The sequence below is a fragment of the Gouania willdenowi genome, chromosome 11, assembly GCF_900634775.1.
Source record: "Gouania willdenowi chromosome 11, fGouWil2.1, whole genome shotgun sequence".
Taxonomy (NCBI): domain Eukaryota; kingdom Metazoa; phylum Chordata; class Actinopteri; order Blenniiformes; family Gobiesocidae; genus Gouania; species Gouania willdenowi.
Window position 1 is genome coordinate 14,679,623 of NC_041054.1, and position 22,417 is coordinate 14,702,039.

The 22,417-nt window shown below is 37.1% G+C and overlaps 1 protein-coding gene across 2 annotated transcripts in view; it reads left to right on the forward strand.

The window, feature by feature from the left end:
* The window catches only part of vps50 (VPS50 subunit of EARP/GARPII complex), a 115,570-nt gene that overhangs the window by 79,731 nt on the left and 13,422 nt on the right, over window positions 1–22,417 (forward strand). For both annotated transcript variants that reach the window (XM_028461346.1, XM_028461347.1), the window contains one exon: window positions 17,799–17,947. In XM_028461346.1, the coding sequence (XP_028317147.1) occupies window positions 17,799–17,947 (149 nt within the window). The remainder of the gene's footprint in view (window positions 1–17,798; window positions 17,948–22,417) is intronic.

Here is a 22,417-nt window from a genome sequence, read left to right on the forward strand (position 1 = left end):
ATCTACAATATCTTTATTGCTGTACAAAAAGTGAGACCCTGCCGACCTGAAAGACCAGACTTTGCTCACCTTACATAGCAAGAGGCCCGACTAAGCTATATAGTTGTCATTAGCTCCCGCGTTATAACATTGTTGAATAAAAATAAAAAATAGGAGTATATGAAGATGTTATTGTTATTGAATCCCTACTCATTGACTGTTACCTGCTTTTATCACACGAGTTGTTTGCTCCAGTTACAAGGTGAATAACATAATGTTTGTGTATGTATATTTGACACATACAGTATGTCACATATGCACACATTGGATTGTTTTCTTTGAGCACTCTTTTACCTTTAAAAGATAGATATTATATACTTGTGCTGACTGCTTAGCTGTGATGTTTTTAGCTTGGTAACTGTAGAGCAGCAGAAGGAATGGAGGAACATATAGATATACAAAGATAAATGTAAAAAAAAGAGGATTTCTTATCTAATAATGATGGTGCAAAAATTGGTAGCTTTTTATTTATTCATTAATTTATAATTCATTCCTTTTAATCTTATTTTGCACTTTTTACAACTTGATAAAAGAAAACAACTTTGAGTTCTTTGTCCTTTTTAATATGGACATGTCTGTCTTAAAATGAACAAAATGGCAGCATTTCTGTTTGCTTGAAAATAATCAGTGAACTGTAATGGTGCTTGGGTTGAAACTGGTTCTAAATCGTGACCATGTGCATTTCAGATAATAGGTGTTTTGAACCACCTCTTTAGAAGTACTCCGTAAGGCTTTCTAGCAGCACGCATCATCTCTTTTTAATGTACTACGAGATGCTGTTTGTCTGTTTCTCCTTTAATGCATAACTATTTTTTGCTCTCCTTAATGAATACTTCATTTTGGGAAATGGCTTACTTCCCACCCACCACTGCAGTCTCTTTCTTCCACTTTGTGCAAAGCTGGAACTGACTTTCCCTGTTTTGCATTAAGACCCATGTGAGCTCAGTGAACCTGTTCATGTTTATTACATGGCTTTCCAAATGTATAAAAATTTGTATTTTTGAGCTGTTTAACTTCACCCACTGAAAGACAGGGACATATTTACTTTGAGTACAGGGCCCACCCTCCTGCATACAAATGCACTTTCTCGCAATCTCCAGAGATTGTAACAGGGTGGAACCTCATTTGTAAACAGATTAAAAAGTTAATTGCTCACTACTTGCCCATTGAGCTTCTGAATCCTTGAGGTTTTCTTCTCCGGGTTTGACTTTGCAACTGTTTTTCCCCATCCAGTGGGCTGGTAATGACTGAGTTTCATCTGTGTACCGTCGAGATTTCATCTGTTATTGTTTCAGGTATGAAGTGACTTCAGTTAACACCGGAGGCACAACAGGGAAAAGGAAGATCCTCCCTTAGTTTATGTTTGAGTTATATCCTATTCCCATCCTTTGATTGCTTCTCTAAAACAATGTTTGCATCTTTAAGTTGATAGCACTGTCTTTGCAATAACTTTGTCTGAATACTTTAAAGGTAGAAAAGCCAAGGGAAGTGAGTTAGAGTTCAATTTTCATCATTTCACTAAACACCTGATATATTGTATTCTATTAGTCGTTGTCTTGATCAAACATTGCACATTCAAAAGAAACCCAAGTGAGAACACTTCTTTTTAACTGTGAGGAAATTCTTAATGACCACATATGAGGACTGAGTTTGTCTATATTGTCTGATTAGAGTTAGAATATGGCAATCATCCCCATTTGTGCCCATATTGATGCTGCCAGTAAGTTCAGCCATAGAAGCCGTATCGAGGCAGGAGAAAAACACTTCAAATTACATTCAGATCGAAACAAAGCCACAGCTGTGTGTTTTTTCTCTTTTATTGTGACGTATAGGATCGTTACGTAGCAGCAGTATTCAATACTTGCACTTTTACTTACTTTTTCCTTTCTTACATCTTCTTCAGTCAGATTTTTTTTAAAACTTTATTGCTTTTCTTTTGCTGATGTGAAGCCCTGAGCGCTCAGACTCTAAGCAGAGATGGCTGTTGTAACTAAACTACCTAAGAAGTAGAATATTTGCATTTCCTGAAAAAAAATTTAAGTGAAGATGCAGGTGCTTGCCAGCGTCGCACTGCATTAGCTTAGCAGTAGCATTAGCATTACCGATAGCATAGCATTAGCTAGCATTAGCCTAGCATTACCTTTAGCCTAGCCTAGTAATAGCATTAACCTAGGATGAGCATTACCCTAGCATTAGCATTCACCAAGCAATGGCATTAGCATTAATCTAGCATTAGCAATAACCTAGCATTAGCTAAGCATTAACCTAGCAATAGCTGAACATTAGCAAAAAGGTTGAAAAAGTTGAAAATAGTTGAAAAGGTAAAAAACGCAGTAGCTGAACAAGTTAAAGGTTGAATGGTCAAAATAAGTTGAAGAATGGCTTGGAATGAAGGGCTTAAAAGTTGAAAAAGCTGAAATTTACAATAGAAATCAATTGAAAAGAAAAAATGTAATAAGTCAAAAAATTAAAATTTTAAAAGTACAAGTGTAAATCTCGGGAACTTTCTGAATTTTTTGATAGCTTATTTGTCAAAATCGGACAAAGTTAGCAACGACGGGAAAAAACAAAAACGGATTAACAATTGTGAAGATGCCTCCTGCATCCTCACTATTTACGGATTAAGGATTATCAAGGGTGACACTAGCATTAACATCTGTTTTTCACCTGTTTGTATGACCATTGTTAAAGGATAAAACATTTGTGTGTGTTTGCATGTCCATGCAGATGCTTCTGAGCAGTTTAACTATAGCATAGAGCTAAGCCTCGCTCTTTTCAGACTTGGCACTGCCCACAGCTGTAAGTAATTTCTATGCTGGCACCTGCAATGTGGCAGCTTGGATGGAATCCACACAGCATCCCACACCCAGGAAAACACATACCTTCACCTAGACACGCTCAGAACAGAAAGTGTCAAAACAAGCACTTTTGTCTATTCAGAAATTCCATGTCCTTATGACATCTGTCTCGAGTTTCAAGGGGAAAGTCAATCATCACATGGTATGTTTGGGTGTGTGAGGAGGAAAATGTGACATACATAAACAACTAAGGCTTTCGTTTTACACTGTGACTGTTACAACTGTCCAGAATGGACAGCATTACACATTGTGGTGTGAAGGCTAAATTTTGTTAATGCTCTATTCATCTTGATCATAGACTTGGATGAAGACTGTCGCTCCTCAGCTGTGTCAAGGCGACTCTTCCGATCCCTCTTCTCCTCCTTCTGTTTGTGACCCATCACTCCTGCCAATGTACTTTATTTTATGTTCTCTATTTTTCATCTCCAGCACTTCAGATTGGTTCATTACTATTTATTTTTTTTAGCTTCAAGTTAAGCAGTTCCTTCCTCTATGGTGGTGGTTTAATCATGCCTGAGCAGCTGAGCACTCAAGCTGCTTTCAGGAAAAAGACACAGCCAGGAAAGACCTCCTCAGAGGAGCACAGTGATGTCACATAAAGTAAATGAAAGCCCTAATTCCGTTTGACATTCATCTAATGAGAACCAAATTTCCAGTATTAAAATGCCAAAGAGGTGCAATAGGATCCACTGGAGAGTAATGGCCTGGCAACTGATGCACTGTATTTGTTCTAAGTCTTAGAGAGGATTAAACGGTAGTTCACAGTGGATCAAGATACTTGATCTTTTACAGTTTCGGAAGCATGTGCAAGTTTAATTACCTTTAAAAAGAACTTAAAATAAAAGCTCTTAAAATCTAATCGATATTCAAGAAAGTTTTTCAGAGCCAAAATACCAAATATATTCATTATATTTGTGCCTCTCCTGCGGACACATTTTACTAGATTTGATTTTATTCTATTGTGGAAGAAAAGTAATTGTTTTTCACCTTTTATTCTCACCATTCACTCAAAGGGACAGCAACAACCAACACTCGAAGGTCTGCTGATTGAGACAGTTAGAATCATTTTCCCACTTCAAAATATGCATGAACCACAAACAAAAACTGTGCTGTTGTTGGAAACCATGTCTGTGATTGATACCACAGCACAACTTCTTAACTATAGGACAGTGAATTGAACCATGTGTCTTTCCCTCTCTTTTCTTTCACAAGCTGAGAGACAAAAGGGCCTACAGGAATTTACTACCTAACTGTGTTTTTTCCCCCTGCTTGCCAAGAACCAAGGCCTAGACACTGAGCTTTTGATCCAAGAATTAACAATGAAAACAAGTTGCCACAGATTTTTGATACAAATTGAAATTTATTTTTCCTACATGGTGTCATTAACTCATTCACTGCCGTCCATTTTCAAAACGGCTACCCCCTCACTTCCAGCCTTTTTAGAGCATTTTGACTGATTTTTAAAGACTAAGAATATGTTGTACTATGACAATCTGAAATCTGAAACCAGATTCTGAAAGATTAGTCTCTACTTTTATCAGATTTTTTTTTTTTTTTTGGTTTTAACTTGTTTTGTTCTTCTGTAATCAGCAGTTGAATAGAGGCAAGTTTCACACAAATGGCCAGTTTCTGACAAAAAGCTGAGAAAAACGTTTTTTTCTGAAACTATTTTTTTTTTTTTACTTTAGTGACACCTCAACATTGGTTATCTTCTGTAAAACAACACTGAGGCCGGGCTTTTGATGTGAGCATTTTGTGTGAGAATTGAATGGATTTCATGCTCCAAGTCTCCCCCCATCCGTTCCCCCACACGCCATGCCCAGACGTGCAGAGTCGACCCGCTTGCCCCGGTTTGTTGATCGTTTTGTCTCCTGATCGCAATATTCTTAATAGCCCAATTAGTTCTACACATGCTCTCGCTGAGTATGAGCTGCTATGAGCTGCTGGGCGCTTCACCTTCTTCCCTCGTAGCGCCATTTTCTGCTTCTTCCCTGTGTGTCCCTCCCTTATCGATGGTAATGATCACGGCTAATCTCTTATCCAATGGTGCATTGCTGCCACTTACATGCCTCAAGTTCGTCACTACACCATAGTACAAGGCTGATATTCACGGGAGAATTTCGTCACACTGTCTCCTAGCAACCCCAGCCGAAAAACACAGTTGACACATACTGTATATGCGTCAGTAGTAGTGAGTGAGTTTACTCTTTTATTCACAGGAAACCAGGACATTCTTAGAATAAGGTTACATACAGTAAAGTTACAGTTTGAGGTTCTTAATGAATATCTATCATTGCAAGTAGTATATCATGTTTAGTGGTAAAATGACCAGGAAAATATGATCTTTGGTCTCTTCTTGCTTTGAAGGTTATAATTGAACTGTGTTCTGAGTTAGTCATATTTCTTCTCCAAGAAGTTTTTCATCCACTTAGCTCCTGCAAAAACGTTGACCAATAGGAACACTTAAACCACGATAAAACCGACCACCAACATTCAAATCTTTGGATTTTGTCAGCGCGGGTTGCTGAGTCACTTCGTTGCAATGTACTTTTTATTTTCTTTGTAACCTCGCAGTGTTTTGTTTTATTAGATGTCAACTAAGCTTGCGCGCTCAGAGAAAGACAGCTGGTTCCCACTGCTGTGAACTGAACAACTGAAAGCAACACAAGAACAAAGCCTGCATGTACTGAAGAAGACCGTACCCGTCAGGCCTTTCACAATCCAGAACCAGTGAAACCTGCTGACTCAGAACTGACGCTTAGACATAGTCCATGGTCCAGAACTGTGCCTTACGGCCTCGACTCTCCTCACCAACCCGCTCTGCCACAGAGAGGGATCACAGACTCCTTCATCAGAACTCGAGGTACTCTCTGGATCTCAAATTCCAATTGAGCCTAAAATTACTTAGAGTCACATAGTCTCATCTCCATTTTGATCTCATAGTTATCTCTCTCACACACACGCACACACAATTAAACCATGCTCTTTTTCATTTCTTTCTTTCTTTCTTATAGCTTTTTACTTTTAAATTGTACATACTCGAGTATTTATCCTTAGCTTAGTGAGCGTAGCGCTCTTTTTGTTATTGTGTAAATAGGTTTAACTTAATGTAATATTATTAATAATGTAATTCTTATCACTCCTTGTCTCCCCTCTCACTGTTCACCCCATCACTACGTTAGACTGAAAGGGTGAAGCCAATAGTAAGAATGACGTTCCTGCAGTGGAAGGGTGGGACTCATCAGCACTTGAGAAAAACAGCATTTTTTGGAGAGCTGTTGAAGCCAATTGGATGCACGCTGTGGATTATGGAGGGGAAATGTGGGAGAAAGACTCTTTCCTTCTTTCGGTGAAGTTTGAAAACAACTAAATCCAAATCACTGAGGGATGTTTTGCCTCAAGTGTTTAGATTATATGTTGACAAAGATTTAAGATGGGTAGTATTTTTTTTTCCCTCCAAGTGGAGCTTCAGATTCTTTCCTAGAATAACAGATCGGCCTCTTGATTGATGCAAAGCTTTCATTTTTATTTACTTCTGAGAAAAATGGGGAGGGAATTACATGCCCTATGTTATTAACATGGCCACAGTGGGAGCTGCAACAAATGTATTCACAGTACACACATGAATTAGCCATAGCCAGCTGTTAGTTAGTTTAGAGTTGAGTATAAATCTTTGTCCTTTTTGAGGAGCAGCATCTGGGAATCTTCAGCCATCAAGCTGCTGCCGTCTCTTTGTTTTTTACTTTTATTTAAAGCCTTGCTTAAGTTAATTTAAATTCCTTTCCTGGATGTTCAGGTTTCTGTGTTTACGTTCTGTCGAGACGAGCAGAGGTTTTTAATGAATTGATATCCATTTTTAGATGCTGTTGGTCCAAAGGTAAATAAAAAAACGCTTTTGATTTGATGCTTTGCAGACAGTAACTTGTTTTCTTTTTTTACACTACACAAGGAGTAGTTTCACACAGAAAGACATATTATACACATTTTTCACCCATCTCCATTTGTTCTAAAAAAAACCCAAAAACATAGTATTTGAGGTTTATTTCCCAAACTCACCTGTTTTCACATCAGTCACTTTCTGAGCAGTTCTGAAATCGGGCCATTTTTGGGCCTACTTTTGCACATTCATGAGTGGGCGTGTCGGTAGACTTTCACTCATTTCATGTCTTGCTCTTTTACAGGGTGGTCAGTGATCACCAAAGTGATCTTATTTTTGCTATCCACACACTGTTATTGTTTTCAGCCAAAAAACTGCACATTACAGTAAAACATTTGGCTATTTAAGCGGCTATTGTTATTTTTGAGTCCGTCTCAGCGCTTTAGGGTCCCTGCATCACAGTAGCACCAGCAGTCATTCAAACTCTCACCGGAGTGTTAAGCTGCTAAGTCACTTTCTCCTCCTCCATTGCTCTTCTAACTACAGGGATAGTGCATTTAAGGTGATAATCATTTGTTTTCTCCAACCACTGCGTCGGATTGTGTCACAAACATGTCAGATCAGTGATACGAGGCGATATAACAGGTTTGCCAATGCGCCGAACCACAAGAGCGGAGTACACCTCCGCATGAACAAATAGTGCTTACACTACAGTGTACGTTCACTGTGGAGGCGTGGCACCGGCAGCAGGAAAGTTCTGTATTTAGTTTTACTGGTAGTCTTGCTAGCAAGAAAAACAATGGCGGACTTTCGCAAAAGTTTTCATCAGGTTAAGGGTGGAGTTACCAGCGGAGGGGAGGGTATTTTCTTTCTCAATTTGACTTGTGACGTCATAAATCTGGAAAATTTGAAACGGAGAAGAAATTTTTTCTGTGTTGTAAGACTTACAAAGACCACAAAAAACGACTGTATGGTTTTATTTCACATTTTGTGTGCCGGTGGACACTCAAGTTACCTCTTATGTGATCAGAAAACTGCAAAAGTGAATTGTTCATAATATGTCCCCTTTAAAACAAGCTGGTTTTCTCATAAATGTGGAGCAGGTGGAGCAGCTATACGAGAGGCTTAGCCTATACTTGAGTTAGGTTTGATTTAAAAAAACAAAAATCCCATTCATCGTTTTAATTGTTTGTCTTTTATATAGACATTCCCCTCGGTGCAGCTTTGGTATTAATGCAGGTCCATCCTAATTTGAACCATTTTTTTTTAGATTTTAGGTTTTTTAACTTTCTAACAGATATTCAGGTAAGAGGTAACATAAAGCATAGAGATGATAAGAAATTAGCATTTCAAAATGTAAATTCACTCAATGTATTAGAAAAAAAATCACAGTTCTGTGTGCATCAAATTTCAGTATAAAAAATAATCTTTTAATCAGATAATGTTAAATTATGTGACAAATAATTTCTAAAGCCAATGTATATTTCGGGATCCTAAGCGCGCTGCTATTTTTCCCAGGCTGTGATATTTAGAATTCTTAATGCAAATAAAATTGATAAATGAAGTGTTATTCAAGCTTATCTAGGCTGGACTGATAGATAAATATGACCTATTATCTAGTGACATTTATGCAACAATATTGTAGGTTAACGATTACAAATGATAAACATGCTGTTCATGGTTTGTTAGCTTTGTATTATGTTCTGGTGCCACTATTCTATCTGAACCCATGGTAGATAGTAACACATTTGCTTCATGTTAAGGTGCAGGGAAAAGTCCATGATCAACTTTCATCAGAGCGAGGCATAGCTACACAAAAATGTCTTCTTAACACCGATATTATCATTCACATTATTATCATTATTGTTTTCCTCATTTTACAGGCTGCACTTTTTTGTTTTGTAGTGATGCACCTGACATCATTATAACATGGGGTGTAATGGTCGTGTCTTTGGGGCATTACCGATGCAATGCAGCTTTAATAGAGACGCAAAAGCAGATCGACATTTACTCAGTGTTTTATTTTCATATTCTAATGAGATACATTTTCAATACACCAAGTCCATATACCCTCATTCAAAATGATGTCTACATGATCATTTACATTCACACACTGCCTCAGTTTTCCCAGAAAGTAAAAAAAAAAAAAACATCTCATACTAGATTGATGCTAGTCATAGAGAAAGCAAACTGCCTCTGGAAAAGTGTAACATATCCTCAGAAATGTGTTCTTGTAAGTCAATGGGAAATATTCAGCCTTCAGCTCCGGACTTGACACTGCTGTGGTAAATGCATTTTATCTAATTTTACACTATCAAATAGAATGTTTTATTATAGTTGAGTCCACTTAATTTTTTATTATTTTTTTTAATGGAGGAGATAACTCAAATAGCTGACGTAGTGGTTGACATTCAGTATCTTGACACATTTTTAAACTACTTTCCATTATTTTCCATTCTCAGGATGCATACACGCACATTGTTACACACGCAGCGAGATTTTATTTTCTAAATTTCATAATATTCATGTATGTACTTAACTGCTATAATAGAAAATTACAAAGTTTCAAAATCGGTTTCTATTGAATCACCGCTGCCCTTACTTCTGCTATTGAACTGTTGCCATGGTTACCCAAAGAAGCATGGAGCAGTAAGCTCAGCGTGACGGAATTAGCAGCAAAAATGTACCCAAAAAACTAAATCTCACACTCTAGTTGTTTACAAGAAAAGGTCATGTAAAATTTGATTTTTCTATTTTTCTATGTTTTGTAGAATTAAAAATCGTTCACTGCAGCCCTAGCGCTATGCATTTTTTATTTTTCTTTAATTTTAAATCTAGTTTAAATTTTAAATCTAGTATAGGAAATTATTTTCAGCAGCTACACGTTAGACACTGACAGGTGTGATGTGTGCTTTTGTCCACCTTCCAAGAACTTCCACTCATGTCTTTTCCAGTTTAGCATTATTCTATGGGCACGTGCCAAGCATGCAGGAACGTAGTTTTAGTAACATTAAACCAAATCTTTTACCAACCATATAGCCTGCAATCTCAACATTTACAGTACACTAAATAAACAATCTTCTGATTAATTTATCACTACTTAAATATTGAAAAATGTTGTACTTTAAAAAAGAAAAAAAAAAAAAAGCTCTAAATTGTGTGCCACCGACTGAAAACAATTAGCGCTCTGCTTTATAAATATTCTCCTGTCAAAGTAAGAGTGCGGAAAGAAGCTCTACATAATCAGAACAGGAGATGATGTGGTCACAAAGATGTGCAGCTGATCTGCACATTCAGCTCACTGTGGTGAAGTAATACAAATGCTACTTACTCAATTGTTTAGATGTATAAAACCTTTATTTGAAATAAAGCATGAAAAATAACCACTAAATAATAATTAATCAAAACCCCAAATCTATTGCTGTGCATTAAATCATCTAAATTTATATTCTTATAAGAGATAAAACAGTTTGAGGCAGAGGTTTCCGACTGTAAAAACGTGCCTAAACATCACTACGTGCGCTGATGAATGGTGCAAAGTGGGCGGATCAGCAGTGGCAGTAGGAGAAAATACATTATTGCATACACAGGGGAAAATACATAAAAGAACCAATGTTTAATGCTGCAGTTAAGCTTTTAGGTATCAAAAATACTTTAAAAATAGTTTAAATAAAACTATGGATTAATTAATGCATGGAGATGGATACTGGTGTCCCTGTTGGGCCAGGACGCTCCGGTGTGTCGCTCTGTTGTCTGTTTTGGCCTTATGTATAATTTAAAAAAATGTAATAGTCTGTATGGCACTATTTCCTACTTTTAGACAGCATTAGGTGGGTCTCTGTGCATGTCACACCTCTCCTGCTTCTTCCTCCCTCTCTGCTGCACAACTAGTTTCTGTCTTAAACCAACATCAACTGCCTGCGAGTGTCAGCAGAAACAGCACTGAGAAGCTGCGTGATTTGCGCACTGATGTGCCGACTGTTCCGTTTGAGCAAGCACGACACAGGGCCAGACCGTAGACAGCTCTGACCTCCTGGCTTAGGACCAGTAGTAGATTTTCACAGATGTGGATATAATACCATAAAGTCCATTCAAGTAACAGCACTTTTATTTAGATAAATTTTAATGAACAAATGAATGAGCACATTTAATGTATTCACTAAAATAAATGAGTGTTTGTGTAGTCAGAGCACAGAGAGAACATGCACCTGCTGCTTCATTGCACTGTCACCTCCAATTCAACAACTTCACATTTAATTTTGCGCTTTCTCCCACTCAGCTCTTTGTTGCATTCTCCATGTTGAATGTCCATGTCCAAAATGCTCTTTTAAATAGGAAATAGTGCCACCAAGTATTTAAATATGCAAGAGATGTTTCGCCTTTTGACATCTTAGTAAATCTGTCCCTTTGAGTTACATTACGTTAAGGTACGTTCACCATGTCTTCACAAACGCATGAATCTCTAAATGTCATTTTTGTTGTGGCTTTTCTGCAAATTCTGTCTCCTTTCTTGTTATGAACACTTTATTTTCAGTGCACTCATTGCTTTACTACCCAGCAGCTCTGCTGAGTCACTGCTTTCAAATAAATGGGATTCTTCTCTCAAAAGTCTCTCAGCAGTCTGTAGTCGTGCTGAAAGAGCACAGTCAATGAAAGGTTGCGCTTAATGTGTAGGGGTTATATATTTTTCTTAGAAACAGCATCAGCAGTGCACCGTTGTGATAGCAAACTAATGCAGGTGTAGATCAACTGGTTTCAATAATCACATAGGAGTAAAACTATTAGACTAATGATAAGGTTCAAAGTCGGCTTAGGAATGGGCATTTAGTGAACGCGCTAATGTATGAAATTACACAATATGCAGCGTATTTTATCACAAAAAGAAAAAAACGAATAACTTAGAGCACTTTCCTAAATCTATGTGGTGGTTTTATTCCAATATATGCTCAAATTTGTTTTTATGGAGATGACTTCACGTCCATTGTATAAGGGATTAGACTTCAACCTAATCGATATAGGATTTTCAGGGCCGATACTGATATCGGTTTTAGAAAACCGACATCCAATGTATCTGACGATTAACGATCACCGATCCGATCATTTGAATTCAGGTTGTTGTTTTTTTGGTTGGTTTGTTTTTTTTACATAACGACCAAATTCCTTTGGTACTACCAGATACAGATTCATAGAAAATCAAAAGGTAACATTTGTCAGAACCTAAATGCAACCTTGTGAATGTGAGGGAGTGGAAGAGTGAGATATTTCCATGCGGGACCTCAACATAACATTGTACGCATAAGAGAGCCATGCAGACCGAGCACTTGCAGGTGTAAATGTGAGCTAAACCATTAATTTAGTCCCTGAACAGCAGTTGTGTCGACTACAAGAGGGTTAGAGATGAAGCTGTGGAGGCAGACCACACTGGAACTACGTGAAGCCTCCATCAGCATTAGCATTAGCATTAGGAGCAAAGACGTATTTCCTGACTGGCATTTCAAAACCTGCTGTTGCTTATAGTCCGTATTCACAGGTGTACAGCAGAGGTGAGGCACACCCTGTAACCATCACCCTGAAACAGACAGAAGTCTCTGGTATGAAAGTGAAAGTAAACACGAGCGCATCGCTCTGATCTAGGACTCTCCATTTTAACATGCTTGGGCTGAATAAACAAAACAAGCGCGCACACACCTACAAACACACACACTAACAGCAGACGCTGTCCCCGCTTTCCGAGTCAGTAGACTGGGGAAGAAGTAACGGGAGCCTTCAGATTGCCACTAAAGTGATATAGGTTATCTATTGATCTTCTAAAAATCCTTTCTGACTCCTAATGGTGTTGGCAACACTGAAGGTTTGATGGAATACAGTGAAATCAGTCAGAGGGTCTGTAAAGGTTGCAGTTTGTACAAAGGAGAGCTTCATTTCAGCAGATTGAAGCCACAGATTGTGCATAGAGCTGAATACTCTACAATTTTGTTGCCTTTTCATGGCTGGTAATGTTTTCTTACCTAGCAGCCATTAGTTTTCCTGATCTGTTTGTCTTTACTTTTCTTATGAGCATATTCCCAGTTTTTTAGTTAATAACTGTAGGGATGAAAATACATTTTATTACACAAGTTTGACAGTGTGATTGATTAACTTTTGGTTAACCGTTCAGCTGCATGTTGAGTCTTTTAAAAACATTAACTCCTAATTGCATATGACTAGGCTTCTACTTTGCACAGATTCAATTACAACAGCTTTCCGCAGTGTGCTGGGATAATTGTGCTCGTATCGTGTTGGACCCAAGATTACACCAGAGTGCAGTATGTGAGTAGATGGCATGGCATTAATAGCTCCAATTCACTCATTAGCCCTGTGATAGCCCTGTCTCTTTATTATTGATCTTGCATAGGTGGTTTTACTGGGCGTCGCAGCTTCCACAGTGTGAAGCTACATGTGCCAATGTGATGCATTTTGCCACCAAGACCCGCCTCATGGAATAATACACGATCTGTCTTCCTGTATGGAATCTCAGACACTTGTTATGCAGATTAGAGTGACTGATGAGATGGAGTCACGCTTTGTCTCTGTTTCAATTGTTTTTCAAATGAGAGGGTAAAAGGATCGCTAGGGGAAAGGATTATTGGAATAAATGAAAAAGAATATCAATGCAGCCGCCAGAGAAGTGTTTATTCAGCTGAATTGGTGATTGTAGGGGCTTCAGGTGGACTTCATTCCCTGGGAGTTGGTTCAAGCGTAGGTTATGCTCACCCATGACATTACACCCTCATTGTGGATGAATGTGAGGCTATAGAGGAACACAACATTTATCCATTCATTCATTAAATACTACCTTCACTAAGGAGGCAAATTAATGATTTTGCTTATGAATGATAATATTTTATGATATGATAATGGGATAATTTTATTTTTAAAGTAATATTTTCACCAGCGTTGGTTATTTTTGTCTGAGTAGGATTTCGTCAAAAGTACTCAGCGGATTTTGACAAAATGTTAACCAAGGATAGAGCTTGTGCCATACAAACTGTATTACATTTTGGAGGGGATCCGGATCAATATACTGATTCTGGATTAGTTTGAAGAATCAAAAATTCCAAATCCCAAAAAACTCTAATCTCAGTTCGTAATTGAACAATATTTATGAAATGTGGCTATGTTGGGTTGGTTCCTCAATTTCCCAACCGAGTTTCATCCGGATCGGAACCGGATTGCGCATTGCTTTGCAATTTCCTGAAAAAAAAAAAAACGATTGGCACCCGTAATATTGCCAGCACTTTGTGGGACCGCGACTCAGGGAAACAATTTCTGAGCTTCAGTTAAAGCGCAAACCAGCACTTGTTTATCAGTAACTCAGATTGAACATTGTCGTTTTTTATGTTGCAAGAAATTTTAAGCACCGGTACCTTTGTGGTGTTGGTGAAAAATCTGTTACATAAAAAAGAAAGCAAGTTTTTAATTATTTTTCATGCTTTAAATTTAAAGCACAAAAACAAAGTGTAAAAAAAGAGGAATTTTTCACGTCGACAGTGTATTTGTATCATATTTTCCACATTTGAAAAATATCTGTGGTGTCAACAGTGAACTAAAGACTACGGGCACCGGTAATTTTTTGGTTACTATTAAAAAAAAATGGGGTGCAAGGGCAGGTTTACCCCAAACATGTTGTCTTGGTTCATGCTGTTGTCACACTGTTGTTTATTTGGTACTCTGGTTGTGGTCGGGATGACCTTTAATAACCTTGGCTTAAAAGCACCTGTTGGGCAAAAATGCTGAGTCAGATTTAACCCACAGACCATTTGTTATGAAGCACTGATTTCCTGGAAAGGAGCAGCCTGGCAGAACAAAATCCACTCCAATACCTTAATTTTATTATCAACTCATTCTTAAATGTATTGACATTTGTCGCTATGCCACAAGTATTTTGAAGACTGGACATCAACACAACACATTTGGATCGATTGAAAGCATTCATTTTAAATCGTTCCTCCTTTCTAAACAGATTTTCTGTCCATTTGAAAGCATTAAAAATGTTTTATTCATTTGAGTACATCAGTCAGGTTTTATTGATGCGTTCAATTCAAGCTGCAGTCTCTGTCAAAGCAATGAAAGTTTAATTTATTATATTAAGGGGGACATTAAAAGCTTTCAGGGTGATACAGAAACTCTTGTTACAAATAAGGCTACAGTAAAAAGCCACAATCTCGAAAATATCTAACTTTGTATCATACAGAGATTCTCTAGTTGCGGTTCAGGAGCTTCAATAAAAGTAGATCGTGGACCTAGGAAAATAGTGTTATGCTTTTATTTTGAAGGTCTTAATTTATGATGGCGTGCCATTGATTCCAAACTGCAAATATTTAATAATTACCAGTATTTACCTGCTACTGAAAAGTAATCAGAAGAGAAATAATTTAATTACACTTTGGAAAAACATGGAGATAGACTTTCAGATTTCAACTTTGGCTAAATCTTAGCTGATTAAGAATAAAAAAAAAACAACTAGAAGAAATTTAATTGTTGTGACAATACAAGTGGGAATGCGAAAAAGAATTGCCAACTGCTTCAGCTGTAGGTGTTTGTCAATGAACACAAGTTTGTACACATTACTAAAAGCTTACATGTTTGTATGCGGTACTCACAGGGATTAAACTATGGAAGCCCAAAAGATTTGTAATTAAATAAATAAAATTTTGAAATAAAGTTAACAAAGTCAATTTTTATTTCAGTACAGTTTTTCACAAGGGCCTTTTTATTTGATAATGTTCAGCAGAATGACTGTTAATCAAAGCTAGAGGGTTTGACCTCTGCTTCATCCTTTAAGATTGATTAGTTTTCCTGGACACCGGTCATGGCCATTCTTTGACACACAGTGGTCGAAATGAGGTGTAGGAACACATTAAAATGGGAAGGAATATAGATATAACTTTTAATATCAATAAAAAAAATCAAGCAAGAAAAGTGCTGTGAGATGTCTTGCTTGAATGTATTCATTTTGAGTGAGGGAGCAGGTGCATCCGCGCGGCCGATGCGTGTGTGCGCGTGTCAGTGGAACAGATGTGTGTGTGTGTTAAGTCCTGAGTCCAGTCCGACACAGCGACCGGGACAGGTAGCAAGGTTTATGTTTACAGTGCAGGTAGTTAATAAAGTACATCTCTCCAACACCAACACAGCCTGTTGTTTCTGCGCGGTTCCACTTTTATATGAGGTCTCTGGGCTTTAACACCGAAGGTGAAGCTGCATTCAGCTCTGGAGAGTAAGGATCTCCCCCAACCACAGTTAGGAGATGAAAATAGGAAAGGTTTTAACAGAAGAATTACAACATCCACTCGGTCCGTGAATTAATCTGCTTTTAGCTTGCAGGTTTTTGGCGTCCATAGGTTGTCATAGCAACCACAGAAGAATGTCCATTGTAATGAAAAACTAGATTGTTTACATAAAATGGATACTATGAAAGTACATTTCTCACTAGAAATGTCATCAAAACATTTCTAACGCCACAATCTATCTTGAAATAAGGCAATTTGCCACTAAAATATATGAGATGTCCACCATGTTTTTCATTGAGGAGTCAGCAGTCACGTGACCTGACGTCAGCCTCTTGAAAAGACTGGGCGGAACACGGACCCTCAGCTTTGAAAATGAACCCTCTGCGTGGAACACTGACGCTAAAAGGGGTCCTGACTGATCGTCAAGATGTGACAAGATGGGAGCGAGACTGTGTTGCTCAAATTTGTGATGCACTCGTGACGCTCAGGCTTCTCAGCATTAGTGATAAGTCTCCACGTTTGAATCGATACTGCAAGTGCTGCTGCTCATGTCTGTGTAAAGGATCAGCCAATCGCTTAAAGGGTCCGCCTTATGTGCTTTAATTGACAGACCAAGTCATTCTGCAGAAAAACGACATTATGAAATAAAAAGGCCATTGTGGAAAAGGACATTATGAAATAAAAAACCTATTTTATAAAACCTTTGAAAAAAAATCAAAAGTCAATATGTTAAAAAGTATGACATTGTTCAAATAATCATAATTAAATAATTGTAATAAAATAATAATAATGAGATATTAAATAATAATAAAAACATATTTCATAATAATATTACCTTATTTTACAATTGAATGGCCATATTATACACTATATTTGTCTGTTATTTATCAAAATGGTGTTTTTTTTCAAAATGTTGTTTTTATTTATTTATTATGAATCTTTTGGGCTTCCATAATAAACAGCATTATGTTAAGTAACTGAGGATTTAACAAACATTTATTAAGAAGTTACAGACATTGTGCTGGGCAAGATTCAAAGTAAGCAAAGTAAGAGGTGAATGCTAAGCATTCCCACTAAAAGTATAATTATAAGAAAGAAGAAGATTGTAGTGACATTTTAAGATATAAATTGTAGCTGTAGGATTAAAGCTTCAACAGGAGTTTTTCTCCTTGTTCATGAGCAGTAGCTGTCATGCTCTAGTAGACCTAATAAAGTACTCAAAGACCTTCAAAAACAGCCTAATTTGCATAAAACCTTAAATTACATTAAAAGTCAGAGTTAGCATTTTACAAATTAGATATCATCATTGTCAATAAGCAGCAGAACATGACAGCATGACAAACAGGGTCAATTAAAAAATACATTTATTTTGTCAGAGTGCAACCTCTACAAAGTAGATGCATATGTAGATTTGAAAGTGGAAAACATGTTGGTACTACAATTGAGTGAAACATTTACAGAGATAAAACAGTTTAAAGTAAAAGCATAAAACCTAATATTACATTAAAAGTAAAAGTGTAAGCATTTTACAAATTACATAGCAGATGACTTTACTAACACAATCTGCTTAACATTATAGTTTCTTATATTCCTTTTCAGTGCTGTCCTTCTTTGTTAGTCTGAACAGTCTTAATTCAAGCACTGTTAAATAAATCAGAGATGGTAACCAACTTCCTTGATTTGGGGGACGGAAGAGCCCAAAGTTAGACCAGTTGAGAACATGTTGACTGTTCTGTTTATCTGTGCCTTTTTCAGGAGGCTGTGGGTGAGAATGCAGGAGTCCACAACGCCACAGAGGACAGAAAGGAGAAGGTGCCCAGTCCCCATCTCAGCCAACTGGTGGTCCTCTCCAACACTGACACTCTGTATGGTCTGGCACAGAGGGTGGTAGCCACAGAGTCGTTGTAAGTATTCCTCTTAATACATGGTCACATTGAACAAAACTGTATCTCAACTAAACAGCATTACTCGGGTGTTCATAATTGACTAAATTATCTTGGAGGCAACACATTAATTATATAAAAACTAAAATCTCAATAACACTTGGTGTGTTATATAAAACAAGGAATTGTAAAATTAAGTATTTTTCTTTTGTTTACAATTTATTGTACTTTGATGCTCCCATATATGACGTACTGTGTAGAACTCCTGGGTAACCACTTTTAAAACCATAATAAATGATATTTTTTAATTGTAAAAAAAAAAAAAAAACGGCTGTTCGATTGATAAACAAAGCAAGATATTATGACCACACGTAATTCATCATTTCTTAAATCAAAATTTGTGAAATTTAACAGTATTGTTTATTTTAAAATAACACAGATAAGGTTCAAAGCAAAAATAAATGCTCTTCCAGAAGGCATTCACAAATACTTCTCACTAATAATAGATCAATGTATTTTTATTTTACCAAAATCAAGATCCGTTGTAAAACAAAGATGACTGTCTGTTCTAGGGTTTAATTTGTGGAATACTAGTGATAAAGAAATGAAAATGAGTGACACACTGATTAATATCAAAACAAAAATGTCGCAATACATTTAAGAGTTACGTGAAGCAGTAGAAATATTTGTTTGTGTTCTTTGTTAAATGTTGTATATAAAAGAAAGTACGTGTGTATATGTGTATTTCTTTTTTCATTATTTGAAAAATCTAATGTACTTGTTGAATGCTAGCATTTCCTTTGTGTGTATTATTGAGAAATGTAACGTGAATGTTATGATTTATGTTGGTCATATTAGCATTTTTGCTTCTGCCTGTTTCAATCTTGTTATATATTTTTAAATTTGTTATTTATTTTTTTTAGATTTTTTGCTAAACTGAAATAATGTATATGAATTTAGTCTGCACTATACCTGCCATGTCTTGTTCACTGCAGACCATGACTCAGGCTCTACTAATGCTCAACAGGCTCAGGTTAAAAAGCTTTTATTTGCCCAATAAGGGGAACAAGCTTTAGAGAAACACAGAGGATTTGTTTTCTGCAAAATTACGTCAAAAAAAAACTTTCTTTTGGTTCGAAAAGCTCTTATTTGTGAAGGCAGCTTTTCCTAATGCACAATGTTTAAAACTCTGTCAACAATGCAGAGCTATAAAAAAGGCTAATCCCTTCATTCTTCAAACCAATAAAGCGCTAAACAAAAATCACAGATTTGATCTCAGTGAGCCGACGACTCCTCCCAGCTTTCTACTGGTGTGATCAGATAACGTAAATGGTGGGGTGTTCTATTTCCTACCATGCTGCTCTGTATTGCTGAGGTGAACTTAAGCTGTTCCAGCCTTTTTTAATGGGATTTCCTAGGCAGCGTGAGAAGAAAAGCTCATTCATGGGTTCTTTTTATAATTCATGTGATGTTCTTAGGTTTAAATACAAGTATATTTCAGGGTGGAGGATGATGGTGGCATCTCGAAAAGAAAGTTCAGTGAGTCCAAACCCTTTAGTAGAAATGCAAAGGTACATTGGAGTGTGGGAGGAAACCTGCACATTCTGAGAGAGCAAATGCAACTGCAAAGCCCAAGGAGCAAAGATAACGATTTCTACAATCCATGGAGGTCTTCCTCATGTCTTACAGGGCCTGGTGCTACTGCTAATATTTATGACAGATACCACAGCACACCCTCATAGCTCCATCGTAGGAAAGGCTCCAATATAATATTCTGATCATTGGGAAGAGGATCAAACAATATAAATAAAAGGGATTTTTGTTTGGCGAAATGAGGTGTTTTGCTAAAAAATGTTTCACTTTAGTTATTAAAGGGTTAGTATTAGGCTATTTTTCACTTATCTCTATTTGTTCTAAGAACCCCAAACACATAGTATTTGAGGTTTCTTTTCCCAAACTCACCTGTTTCCTGGAGTTTTAGCCCTCTGAGAAGTCACTTTCATGACGCTCCTAAAAACAGGCTGTTTTTAGGAGCGTCATTAACTGAAATATCAACTTGCTTTTGCTAGGTTTGTTTTACATCTGAGGTAATTTTAGAGGGAGGAGCTCACATTCTTATAGGGTAGGAGGAGCCAGGATTGTCAGGAGGAGGAGTTTCCGTGTTGTGATGTCACAATGCGAGAAAAATCTTACAAAATATGGAATAACAAGGGAGGGAGGAAAGAGAACTTTTTCAACTTTGAGCCTCTGAATGAGGCCAAAGGAATGTATGTCACTCTAGCAAAACCAATATGAAATGATATTTTCCTAATACTGCCCCTTTCAACCAGGGGTCACCAACTTTACCGTAAGAATGAAGTAAAAACACCTCTACACATTTGTTTATGGGACCCCAAACCCATAATGCAATGCACAAAGCTTTTCTGCGAAAATATCAATGAGAGTATTTGCAGTGGAGATTAATCAACCTTTTCAATTTCAAGCTTTTGCATCTTTTTTAAACATGAATGGATCTTGGATTTCTTGATCAATGAGGTTTACTCTGTCTTTGTGTGATATAAAAAAATAGCATCTTGTGCAGCTTTAAAGATTCAACATGCGAGACTTTATTTATTATTAATTTTTGCAATTGTTTCATTTTCAAATGATCACTTCTGAAAAATTTCATAGGAAATCATGTTCCTGTTATACTAGCCACTATCTACTTGAAACAAATTGTAAAATATATTTGTACATTTTAACAGTTTGATAAAAATATATATATTTTTTATAAATATGATTTATCCCAATCCAAATATCCAATCTGCAGCATCTTTATCAACATCCCTTCTGCTATAAACACATCTGCCACAATGTTTCAGTAAAGTCAAACATTTAAATATAGTTCATTTGAAAATGTATCAAGTGCAGCAGTATTTAACTCTACTAAGGCACTGGCTGTCACCTGTATTTATCTTTGAGTTTGAAGGCTGCCAAGTTAATCAGATTTTAGGTGGAGGTCATTGGTTACTGGTGCTGTTGTTAGAACAGGCCTGAGGGCACCTCACATGGTCCATAGCACAGTGTTGGTGAGCCCTGCATTAGACATACACAGAGTCGTTCATCGTAAAAAGCTTTTAACCATTTATAGGCTTCATTCCCTTCTAAATGAATCCAGTGAAACAACCCAATAGCATGGCTCATGGAGTCAAAAAACAAACACTTTCTCTTGTTTACCGATAAAACATCATGGCCGAGTTGTTGTTCAAGCTCTGAGTCAAAGAAAAATGCTTTTTTTGACAGGGGTGTCTACAAATAAGATTATATTTTTAATCATTGTCGAATGAACTGAAACGAATGCGGGGTCCAAAGAACAACACAGAAAATTAAAGTTACTCCTTCGAGTGTTTCTCCTCTCACACAGCATATTTCAGTACTTTTTGCTCACCCTGAACTGTAATCACATTTCTCTCTGTGAGGATCTCCGTACAGCAGCAGCCAACTTGGTTAAGCTCCTGGTGCCCCTCTGAACTCCAGCCCACTCCAACAGTTCCATGTTTTTTATTTATTGTAACAATCCAGAGTCATCAATCATCCCAGTCAAGGCGAACTCATTGGAAACGTGGTGCAATGGGGAGAATTAACTCTGCATTGATTTTATTTTTATATCCCCAAGTATTTCTGACTTTGTTGTTTCACTGGTTTTAGGATTTTGAGATGAAAATGGAAATCTATTTATTGTAACAATGAATTAAAATAAAAGTAGCACTTTAAATACCTTGTTAGACTTCCTAATCAATGAAAATATAGTTAATATTTTTGGTGTGGGCATCTGAGCCTTTTTAAGGCCAGGCTACCGGACCTAAAAACGCCACTCACTTTGTTGTTGTTCTTCTTTTTCTTGTTCTTCTTCTTGTTGTGTACACAAGTTAAAATCGCTCCTCTTCTGTTATTCGTGAACGGATCAAGTTGAAATTTGATAGGTATAATCTATGGATGTGTACGCATCGTAAGCCCAAGCCCAATTTTCGATTTGGGGCCCAAGCGGGCCCCAAGGTGCCCCAAAAGAAAAAGAAAAAAAGAAAGTTGATTTCTCCAATATATACCAATATATAAATGGGGCCCATTATCCCGTATGTGTTACGGGGGCGCCAAGGGGACCCGTTTTTTAAATGACTACTCCTCCATTTGTCTCTTATTAGATCGGAATGCAGTTTGGTATGAATACTCTATGAATAAAATATAATGAGATGCTTAGAGCCCTTTTGTTTAAATGGGGGCCGGGGGCCCACCCCCCATTTCCGGTAATTTCTTGATTTATGGGAACATAGTCGTGTGATATATTGTTTCAAAGGTAATTCAACGTATATTATCATTATGCCTTGCACAATTTGATCAGGGGCCCACCCCCCTTTTTTCTGGTATTTCTATTAAAGTTGTTTTCTCATTTATTTGTGAGTAAAATATTGCGACAGTTGGTGGTACCGAATCATTCACACATACCAATATATG